The following is a 12774-nucleotide window of genomic DNA, read 5'->3' on the forward strand; positions in this document are numbered from 1 at the left end:
TTATTTGAGAAATGCTTATTTTATTTACTTTATAAGCTGAGGCAACTTATTTTATTTGAGGAATACTCAGTTGATTCCTCTACATTTAGCATGGAACAAATTTGTGTCCAAGACCTCTTCCTGTTACACTATTTGGCTGTGTGTAACCAAACTAGAAGTGCTCTCCAAATCAAGGGACCCAGAATGTGGAATGACCTCCCGAATCATGTCAAAGGCTGTACCTCTCTCAACCAGTTTAAGAGTTAAACCAAGTACTGCCTAATTAACTCCATGTAACCTAACTTACCTCCTAAATGTCAACCCATATCTTGCTATTTTTTAAACAACGCTGTTCACCAACATGTGCAATTGCTGATTTATGCTATGTTAACCCCCCTTTTTGTATTTTTTATTCCTTCTTTCAACACAATTTATACCTAATCCTGATTACTATTAAGTTTTAGTCTGTGTTTTTTCCCCCACACCTTGCCCAAAATGCTATGAGTATTAGTGGCTTTAGGTATTGTATGTACTAGCTCTGTCTATAAATCCAACATTATGTTTGTAAATCAACTGTATGTATATTTCCTGAATAAAATGTATTTATTATTTATTTTTTAATCAGTAAGTATTAAAAGAAGGCACCAAGCTGGGAAGGCTATGTAGCACCATTGTGTGTAACAATAATTTTTTTTTTTTAACAAATATTGCACCTGTATGGTAAAACAAATCCTGTCAGCTGTAAAAATATTGATGCAGTTATTTAAATGAAAAATATAATGAAAGAAATATTACTGGTTTATTTTTATCCTATCTTTTTGTACTGTACAGTATATCCAAGGAAGTGAAAAATTGAGACATAATGCACAATTTAATGAATGATTAGCATGGATTAGCAGATCAAAAGAAATATGACTATTACATATCAACCTGAGATCTTAATGATCCATGGTCAACATGATTGTTACGGCCCTCTAGAGTCGCAACCGGGTTCTTTCTCTGATGTTGTTAGAAGTAGGGTGTCCGGCCCCAAGCTAGTAGTGGCTTTCAAGGGATGTGATCCGTAACGCAAGTAAATTAAAGGGGAAGGGAGACAAAGGCAAAAAACTTAATAATATAATTATCACCGTCACCATAAAATATAGATAGATTATCACACAGGGGAGGAATAAACACTATTATGTACAACGTAGTCTTCCTCTGAAGACTCTGGACGTGCACGGTGCTCAACGATGCTAAGCTCTTGGTCCTCTTGTGGCCTCACGATGAATCCTTCGATTCTCTTGAGTCTACCCTGGCCACAGGCCAGCCAAATCACAGTTCCACTGGGGGCACCGTCGTGGAGGCCGTCAACCACAAATCCTGCCTGTAGCTGGCAGGTTCCAATCAGCAACGCTGCGTAGGCCACTCCACGACCGATACTAGGGTTGCGAGCCCTAGTCAGGAGCCTCGTGTGATCCCACAGATCACTCTCCTCACCACAACACCCCAGTGGTTAAGCGTCTTCACCAGTCAGCCCCGGGTACGACAATCCCTCAACTGCCATGTCACAGGCAGGCTAACACCACAGTGTTCATCCGGGGGGTGACTCACAACTGCTGCAGCAAACACGTGGAGACTCTTCGACTGCCTTGGGTAGACTGATCCAACTTCCATTACAGCAGTCCCAGGTCGACTCTGTAATCAGACACGTCATCAGTAATAGGGACACTCTAGGGCACCTCACTTACAGGCTTAGACACAAACGCCCACCTATCCACTCCATAGATGGCGTTGCTGTCTAAGCTCCACCTCACCAGAGGTCAGCAGCGGCTGTGTTATGAGCTGATCAGGACGGGAAACCAGCCTTTGTGGCCAGTATATCTCGTCCTCACTAGATGGCGTCGTCCATTTGGAGGGGGTTTCGGGAGCCGAACCACAGATGGCGCGGTCGTCACTGCTCCGTGCTCGGACGCTGGGCTTGGGTCCGTAACAATGATTTAATAAGGATAATACAGTACTGTATATGTAATAATACAAACTGTAATTTAAAATCTTTATTACTGATTTTTTTTTATTAAGAAGATTAGGTATACACAGCAATGTGCTGCTACCCTATTCTATATGGAATATTACACAGTGTAGATGCAGGGGTAATGATGTTGGGCGAGTTAGGAGTGAGGAACTAATACAGAGATTCAGGACAGCAATTGAATTAGTTAGGAGCAAGGGAGGAATCCCGATCATATGTGGCATTCTTCCAAGAAAGGGAGTGGGAAATGAATGGATGTCGAGGGCACTTGGTGTCAATTGCCGGCTGGAAAGATATTGCAAATCAAATGCAATATCTTTCATAGACAACTGGGAACACTTCTATGGAAGAAATGAAATGTATGCTCGTGATGGGGTGCATCTATCGAGGGCTGGGGTTGTTTCTGTTGCGAACTCGTTGGAACCAGTGGTTACTGGTGTTTGTTTGGGTTTAAACTGTTAGTTGATAGTGGTATGGGAATTGATTTGGAGGAAGGAGGTAATAAAAGTATGTGTTCGTGGGAGAGAAGAATTGGCAAAATGATCAGGGAAAGAAAAGGGCCTCAAAATAACAATTCACCTAGGGTATATTACACTAACAGTAGAAGTCTAAGAAATATAATAAATTAATTAAATGCTCTTGTCTGCACAGAAAAAATAGATATTATTGCACTTACCGAAACGTGGATGAATGTAGAAAATAGAGAACTATTAGCTGAATATCAAATAAATGGATTTAAACTATTTCACACGGATAGATATATTAGACGAGGAGGGGGAGTAGCCATATATGTTAGGGACAATTTGAAATGTAGTCTCAAAGAGGGAATCAAAACTGAGCCACACACAGAAACTATCTGGATAGAATTAAACGAAAAAACAAATAATATTATAATAGGAGTTATATATAGCCCACTCAAACAATGTATTTTTAAACATGTTTAGGTATACACAGCAATGTGCTGCTTCCCTATTCTGTATAAAGGACCACACAGTATAGATCTAAAACCAGCTACAAGCTCATCCAACATCCTCACCTCCCAGGATGGCCAGTCATACATGGAATTAGGAGAGAACAAAATACTTAATGCTGATCTATTAGCCTCCACTGGCAAAATCTGGGTGCAGCACAAGAATATCTTCCAATATTCCTGAGTGTATGAAGTAATTACAGAGCTCAAAATACCTCATACCATTTGGTATGAAGTATTTTAGTATATACAACAAGGCAATCACAGATATAGTGTTGGAGAGTATGTTCTCTCAAGTAGGACTGAAAACAGATGTTTTTTCCACCAAGAGGGCTATAAACCCATAGAACTGCCTACCCGCTGAAGCCGTAAATGCCAAATTCCAGCTAAAAAATATCATTAAGACAATTGGCGGGCCCTTTAACAAGCCGCTGGCTTTCTGTCCTCTTCGAGGCCACTAGATAGTTAGTGGCCCTTGGGTAAATTCAGTAAATATATACAATAATTGTCAGCGCATCTTCCGAGCAACAAGGACAGCTACACAGTATCGCTTCAGTCAGGAGAGTCAGGCGCAGATAGTCTCAGTGAGAGGGTGTGTTAACCGGAGCTCCTGAGTGTTGTTATATTATCATAGCAATATGGAAGTTGTAGTAAAGGTCCTAGTGACTCTAGTGGGAGCCCTGAGGACAGAGTTGGACTCTCTGCGAGAGGAGGTGCGTCAGATGAAAGAACAACGAGAAGTAACGAAGGAGGAGACCAGTAGTAAAGGGACCTCGTCTTGGAGAGTTGTGAAAGACAGGGGCCTTAAGAAGACTTTGATATAGCCGCCTTCAAACGCCATAGTATAGGCGTTTGTATTGGGTAATACTGGTTCAGTAACAGGGTTGTTGATTTGTGGAACTAATTGCCGCGTAACGTGGTGGATGTGGGGTCCCTCGATTGTTTCAAGCGCTTGTTGGACAAGTATATGAGTGGGATTGGGTGGTTATAGATAGGAGCTGCCTCGTATGGGCCAATAGGCCTTCTGCAGTTACCTTTGTTCTTATGTTCTTAATCTTTGTTCACATGAAAGATTTCTAATTTGGGGAATTAAGTAAGATTACGGTGGCCACCGTAGCTGCTCTGTGAGTAGAGATACAGCCATCAGCATGTATGTATTTGGCATGAAGTGTGTAGACAGAGGAAGAGAGTGGGAGGGACCTAGGGACCAGGAGTGCCAACGGTTCTCGCTTGTATGTACACAGGCCAGTAGGCCTTGATGTCATCCTAGGCATCGCGTGACCAGAGAAGGCCTACAGTTGGTGGAGGCACCTGGCGTAGAGGCACCTCTACGCTAGGTGCCACGCTTAACTCTAATGGATTCGAAGACAGGGGGACAAGCATGGCCTGCGCCTGCCTCACCCTCTGGAGTTATTCTGGGCTTGTTGCTTTGTTTGAAAGACGTGTCTCCATGTAGTTCGGTCAAACTGCGAAGAACACCGTCTATAGCGACATTAAGGTAACTCATTTATCATCGTTCTGTGAACGTGGATCCGTCAAGCAGAATCCGGAATCACGGCGATAGAAAATAGAAGAATGAAACTAAGTAAGTTTCATTCTTTCATTCGGGCACACACGAGGTACACATGGGGGTACACACAACGGGTACACTGGGGGTACACATGGGGGGTACACATAGGTGGCACACTGCAGGTACACATGGGGGGGGGGGGAGGTACACACAGCGGGCACTACCACCACACACATATGGGACCACAGTAAAGTTGTTCCATCAGTAAAGGATGAACAGAAACTCAGAGGTGTAAGTAATACTGTTTATTCCAGTGTTGTACACAGAGTAGAACATTGAGGTGACTGAACATGTTGGGCAATGAACACCCCGACACCAGAAGCCTCACATCATAGACTGGTGTATCATTCACACTAATTAAACATACAAATGCAGCTATATTGAGAAACTTTCAAGCTTTAACATAATATTATAACGTATCCACAATGATGTGAACGTTAACATGGGGGAGGAAGTAGGGCGCTACACAGGGGGGTGTAGGCCGCTACACAGGGAAGAGGGTGTAGGCCGCTACACTGGGAGGAGGGTGTAGGCCGCTACACAGGGAAGAGGGTGTAGGCCGCTACACTGGGAGGAGGGTGTAAGCCGCTACACTGGGAGGAGGGTGTAGGCCACTACACTGGGAGGAGGGTGTAGGCCGCTACACAGGGAGGAGAGTGTAGGCCGCTACACAGGGGGGGTGTAGGCCGCTACACAGGGAGGAGGGTGTAGGCCGCTACACAGAGTACACATCTTGAGGTTCATGTACACAGTGACGCCTTTATCACTCTTATACAATCTCAAGCATCACCTTGATGGGAACACTTAGGCCAGTGTGGGTAGCGGCAGCTGGTTATATAAGCTGCACCACAGCTTAGTTGTCTGGTGCAGCTTACTAGTCCATCCATTAGGGGCGCACTCTAGTTAACGTCTCAGTGGTCCATGTATCAGACATATTATCAAAAGAAGACGCGAAACACTTTAAGATCCAACTATAGTTTACTTCCACTGAGAGTGGTCGGCTGGTACGACCTGCACTCTCCTCACTATACGACCCTCACTATCTTCACCATCACCACACACCACCACCACACTCACAACACTATCTTCACCATCACCACACACCACCACCACACTCACAACACTATCTTCACCATCACCACACATACACCACCACCACACTCACAACACTATCTTCACCATCACCACACTCACAACACTATCTTCACCATCACCACACACACCACAACCACCACACTCACAACACTATCTTCCATAAAGTAATCTTTATGCTCAGCCATTGTTAGTGGCATGGAGGTGGGGCTTGGTGAGGGTGGGTGGGTATGGAGGTGGGGCTTGGTGAGGGTGGGTGGGCATGGAGGTGGGGCTTGGTGAGGGTAGGTGGGCATGGAGGTAGGGCTTGGTTAGGGTGGGTGGGTATGGAGGTGGGGCTTGGTGAGGGTGGGTGGGCATGGAGGTGGGGCTTGGTGAGGGTGGGTGGGCATGGAGGTGGGGCTTGGTTAGGGTGGGTGGGTATGGAGGTGGGGCTTGGTGAGGGTGGGTGGGCATGGAGGTGGGGCTTGGTGAGGGTGGGTGGGCATGGAGGTGGGGCTTGGTGAGGGTGGGTGGGCATGGAGGTGGGGCTTGGTTAGGGTGGTTGGGCATGGAAGTGGGGCTTGGTAAGGGTGTATGGGCATGGAGGTGGGGCTTGGTGAGGATGGGTGGGCATGGAGGTGGGGCTTGGTGAGGGTGTTTGGGCATGGAGGTGGGGCTTGGTGAGGGTGTGTAGGCATGGAGGTGGGGCTTGGTGAGGGTATATGGGCATGGAGGTGGGGTTGGTTAGGGTGGGTAGGCATGGAGGTGGGGCTTGGTGAGGGTGGGTGGGCATGGAGGTGGGGCTTGGTGAGGGTGTGCGGGCTTGGAGGTGGGGCTTGGTGAAGGTGGGAGGGTATGAGGTGGAGCTTAATGAGGGTGGAAGGGGATGGGTGAGATGGAAGAAAATCAAGAAACAGTAGAGGGACAGAGGGCTCGCCACCACCAACAAGACAGGAGCCAGCCAGTGCGCACCTCAGAGACGACAACAACACAACACAACACCTGCGACGACAACACCCCGCCACCGTCGTGTACATAAGAAGAGTACAGAGCTCCCGAGCCTTCAGTATCTCTGGGACGTGGTGGAGGGGCTTTCGTCCGGCCCTCTGCCGTCGCGGACCACCAGCGGCTCCGGCGATATGGATGCCTTGGGCGGGGTCTTCTGGCGCGAGCGGCAGCACAGGAAGCTGCAGCACTCGTCCCGCTTCTGGTGGATGAGCTTCTCGTAGCCGACGCAAACCATCACCACCACCATGATGATGGTGGAGATCCCCAGCACCAGGATGATGCCCGTCATGTTGTACAGCTTGTCCTCTGCAACACAACACAGATGTTGAGTCTCCGCACACACTCACACACATGTAGAGTTCCTCCTCACACACACACATGTTGAGTCCCTCCTCACACACTCACACACATGTCGAGTCCCTCCTCACACACTCCTGTGTCACTCACATTCATCATGGCCAACAAAAACAACACTTCAAGGCCAACAACAACAACAACACATCATGGCGAACAACAACACATCATGGCCAATAACAACAACAACACATCATGGTCAACAACAACAACACATCATAGCCAACACAACATCATGGCCAACAACAACACATCATAGCCAACACAACATCATGGCCAACACAACATCATGGTCAACAACAACACATCATCATGGCCAACAACAACAACACAACACCATGGTCAATAACAACACATCATGGACAAAAAAAAACACAACATCATGGCCAACAACAACTCAATATCATGGTCAACAACAACAACAACAACATCATGGCCAACAACGAAAACACAACATCATGGTCAACAACAACAACACAACATCATGGCCAACAACAACAACAACACAACATCGTGGCCAACAACAACAACTCAACATCATGGCCAACAACAACAACACCTCATGGTCAACAACAACAACAACAACATCATGGCCAACAACGAAAACACAACATCATGGCCAACAACAACAACACAACATCATGGCCAACAACAACAACAACACAACATCGTGGCCAACAACAACAACTCAACATCATGACCAACAACAACAACACCTCATGGCCAACAACAACAACAACAACATCATGGCCAACAACAACAACAACAACAACAACAACATCATGGCCAACAACAACAACAACAACATCATGGCCAACAACAACAACAACAACATCATGGCCAACAACAAAAACACAACATCATGGCCAACAACAACAACATCATTGCCAACAACAACACAACATCATGGCCAACAACAACAACTCAACATCATGGTCAACAACAACACATCATTGCCAACAACAACAATAACAACATGATGGCCAACAACAACACAACATCGTGGCCAACAACAACATCATGGCCAACAACAACACAACATCATGGCCAACAACAACATCATGGCCAACAACAACATCATGGCCAACAACAACATCATGGCCAACAACAACACAACATCATGGCCAACAACAACATCATGGCCAACAACAACATCATGGCCAACAACAACACAACATCATGGCCAACAACAACACAACATCATGGCCAACAACAACACAACATCATGGCCAACAACAACACAACATCATGGCCAACAACAACACAACATCATGGCCAACAACAACATCATGGCCAACAACAACATCATGACCAACAACAACACAACATCATGGCTAACAACAACATCATGGCCAACAACAACATCATGGCCAACAACAACATCATGGCCAACAACAACACAACATAAATGCCAACAACAACATCACAAAATCAAGGTCAACAACAACACAACATCGTGACCAACAACAACAACACATCATCATGGCCAACAACAACAACATCATGACCAACAACAACACAACATCATGACCAACAAAAACAACACAACATCATGACCAACAACAACAACACATCATCATGGCCAACAACAACAACATCATGACCAACAACAACACAACATAAAGGCCAACAACAACAACATCATGACCAACAACAACAACAACATCATGACCAACAACAACAACACATCATCATGGCCAACAACAACAACATCATGACCAACAACAACACAACATAAATGCCAACAACAACATCACAAAATCAAGGTCAACAACAACACAACATCATGACCAACAACAACAACAACACAACATCATGGCCAACAACAACAACTCAACATCATGGTCAACAACAACAACAACAACAACATCATTGCCAACAACAACACAACATCATGGCCAACAACAACAACATCATGGCCAACAACAACAATATCATGGCCAACAACAAAAACACAACATCATGGCCAACAACAACATCATTGCCAACAACAACACAACATCATTGCCAACAACAACACAACATCATGGCCAACAACAACAACTCAACATCATGGTCAACAACAACACATCATTGCCAACAACAACAATAACAACATGATGGCCAACAACAACACAACATCATGGCCAACAACAACATCATGGCCAACAACAACACAACATCATGGCCAACAACAACATAATGGCCAACAACAACATCATGGCCAACAACAACATCATGGCCAACAACAACATCATGGCCAACAACAACATCATGGCCAACAACAACATCATGGCCAACAACAACACAACATCATGGCCAACAACAACATCATGGCCAACAACAACACAACATCATGGCCAACAACAACATAATGGCCAACAACAACATCATGGCCAACAACAACATCATGGCCAACAACAACATCATGGCCAACAACAACATCATGGCCAACAACAACATCATGGCCAACAACAACACAACATCATGGCCAACAACAACATCATGGCCAACAACAACACAACATCATGGCCAACAACAACATCATGGCCAACAACAACATCATGGCCAACAACAACACAACATAAATGCCAACAACAACATCACAAAATCAAGGTCAACAACAACACAACATCATGACCAACAACAACAACACATCATCATGGCCAACAACAACAACATCATGACCAACAACAACACAACATTATGACCAACAACAACAACACAACATCATGACCAACAACAACAACACATCATCATGGCCAACAACAACAACATCATGACCAACAACAACACAACATAAAGGCCAACAACAACAACATCATGACCAACAACAACAACAACATCATGACCAACAACAACAACACATCATCATGGCCAACAACAACAACATCATGACCAACAACAACACAACATAAATGCCAACAACAACATCACAAAATCAAGGTCAACAACAACACAACATCATGACCAACAACAACAACAACACAACATCATGGCCAACAACAACAACTCAACATCATGGTCAACAACAACAACAACAACAACATCATTGCCAACAACAACACAACATCATGGCCAACAACAACAACAACACAACATCATGGCCAACAACAACAACTCAACATCATGGTCAACAACAACACATCATAGCCAACAACAACAATAACAACATCATGGCCAAAAACAACACAACATCATGACCAACAACAACAACACATCATGACCAACAACAACAACACAACATCATGGCCAACAACAACAACACATCATCATGGACAAGAACAACAACTCAACCGGAGTTGTTGTTGTCCCCAGTGTAACAAGAGGGTCCCCAGTGTAACAAGTATGTCCCCAGTGTAATAAGTATGTCCCCAATGTAACAAGAGTGTCCCCAGCGTGACAAGAATGTCCCCAGTGTAACAAGTATGTCCCCAGTGTAAGAAGATGTCCCCAGTGTGACAAGAGGGTCTCCAGTGTAACAAGTATGTCCCCAGTGTAACAAGAGTGTCCCCAGTGTAACAAGTGTCCCCAGTGTGACAAGAGTGTTCCCAGTTTAACAAGTATTTCCCCAGTGTAACAAAAGTGTCCCCAGTGTAACAAGCATGTCCCCAGTGTAACAAGTGTGTCCCCCGCGTAACATGAGTGTCCCCAGTGTAACATGAGTGTCCCCAGTATAACAAGTGTGTCCCCAGTGTAACAAGTATGTCCCCAGTGTAAGAAGAGTGTCCCCAGAGCAACAAGAGTGTCCCCAATGTACAAGAGTGTCCCCAGAGTAACAAGTGTGTCCCCAGTGTAACAAGAGTGTCCCCAGTGTAACAAGAGTGACCACAGTGTGACAAGAGTGTCCCCAGTGTAGCAAGTATGTCCCCAGTGTAATAACTATGTCCCCAGTGTAACAAGTATGTCCCCAGTGTAACAAGATGTCCCCAGTGTGGCAAGAGTGTCCCCAATGTACAAGAATGTCCCCAGAGTAACAAGTGTGTCCCACAGTGTAACAAGAGTATCTGCAGTGTAATAAGAGTATCTGCAGTGTAACAAGAGTGTCCCCAATATAACAAGTGTCCCCATTGTGACAAGAGTGTCCCCCAGTGTAACAAGATTGTCCCCAGTGTAACAAGTATATGCCCAGTGTAACAAGTATGTCAACAGTGTAACAAGAGTGTCTCCAGTGTAACAAGTGTGTAACCAGTTACAAGAGTGTCCCCAGTGTAACAAGAGTGTCCCCAGTGTAACAAGAGAGTCCCCCAGTGTAACAAGAGTGTCCCCAACGTAACAAGAGTGTCCCCCAGTGTAACAAGAGTGTCCCCAACGTAATAAGAGTGTCCCCAGTGTACCAAGAGTGTCCCCAGTGTGACAAGAGTGTCCCCAGTGTAAAAAGAGTGTCCCCAGTGTAACAAGAGTGTCCCCCAGTGTAACAAGAGTGTCCCCAACGTAACAAGAGTGTCCCCAGTGTAACAAAAGTGTCCCATGTGTAACAAGAGTGTCCTTAGTGTAACAAGTGTGTCCTTAGTGTAACGAGTGTGTCCCCAGTTTAACAAGAGTGTCCCCAGTGTAACAAGAGTGTCCTCTGTGTAACACGTGTGTCCCCAGTGCAACAAGTATGTCCCCAGTGAAACAAGAGTGTCCCCAGTGTAAAAAATGTGTCACCAGTGTAACAAGTGTGTCCCCAGTGAAACATGAATGTCCCCAGTGTAACAAGAGCGTCCCCAGTGGAGCATGTGTGTCCCCAGTGTAACAAGAGTGTCCCCAGTGTAACAAATGTGTCCCGAGTGTAACAAGAGTGTCCCCAGTGTAACAAGTACGTCCCCAGTGTAACAAGTGTCCCCCAGTGTAACAAGTATGTCCCCAGTGTAAAAAGTTTCCACAGTGTAACATGAGTGTCCCCAGTGTAACAAGTGTGTCGCCAGTGTAATAAGTATGTCCCCAGTGTAACAAGAGTGTTCCCAGTGTAACAAGAGTGTCCCCGATGTACATGAGTGTCCCCAGTGTAACAAGTATGTCCCCAGTGTAACAAGAGTGTCCCCAGTGTAACAAGTATGTCCCCAGTGTAATAACTATGTCCCCAGTGTAACAACTATGTCCCCAGTGTAACAAGTGTGTCCCCAGTGTAACAAATGTGTGCCCAGTGTAACAAGAGTATCTCCAGTGTAACAAGTGTGTTCCCGGTGTAACAAGAGTGTCCCCAGTGTAACAAGTATGTCCCCAGTGTAACAAGAGTGTCCCCAGTGTAACAAGTATGTTCCCAGTGTAACAAGAGTGTCCCCAGTGTAAGAAGTGTGTCCCCAGTGTAACTAGAGTGTCCCCAGTGTAGCAAGTGTGTCCCCAGTGTAACAACAGTGTCCCCCAGTGTAACAAGTATGTCCCCAGTGTAAAATGAGTGTCCCCAGTGTAACATGAGTGTTCCCAGTGTAACAAGTGTGTCCCCAATGTGACAAGTATGTCCCCAATGAAACAAGAGTGTTCCCAGTGTAACAAGAGCGTCCCCAGTGGAGCATGTGTGTCCCCAGTGTAACAAGAGTGTCCCCAGTGTAACAAATGTGTCCCGAGTGTAACAAGAGTGTCCCCAGTGTAACAAGTACGTCCACAGTGTAACAAGTGTCCCCCAGTGTAACAAGTATGTCCCCAGTGTAAAAAGAGTTTCCCCAGTGTAACATGAGTGTCCCCAGTGTAACAAGTGTGTCGCCAGTGTAATAAGTATGTCCCCAGTGTAACAAGAGTGTTCCCAGTGTAACAAGAGTGTCCCTGATGTACATGAGTGTCCCCAGTGTAACAAGTATGTCCCCAGTGTAACAAGAGTGTCCCCAGTGTAACAAGTATGTCCCCAGT

The 12774-nt window shown here is 45.5% G+C and overlaps 1 protein-coding gene across 1 annotated transcript in view; it reads right to left on the reverse strand.

The window, feature by feature from the left end:
* Positions 1–4760: 4760 nt before the first annotated feature.
* LOC138350057 (uro-adherence factor A-like) overlaps positions 4761–12774 on the reverse strand; it is a 48101-nt gene continuing 40087 nt past the window's right edge. The window contains exon 5 of the mRNA XM_069300339.1: positions 4761–6918. Within this exon, the coding sequence (XP_069156440.1) occupies positions 6668–6918 (251 nt within the window). The 3' untranslated portion in view covers positions 4761–6667. The remainder of the gene's footprint in view (positions 6919–12774) is intronic.

This window comes from Procambarus clarkii, chromosome 43 (genome assembly GCF_040958095.1).
Source record: "Procambarus clarkii isolate CNS0578487 chromosome 43, FALCON_Pclarkii_2.0, whole genome shotgun sequence".
In the NCBI taxonomy this organism is placed as follows: Eukaryota; Metazoa; Arthropoda; class Malacostraca; order Decapoda; family Cambaridae; genus Procambarus; species Procambarus clarkii.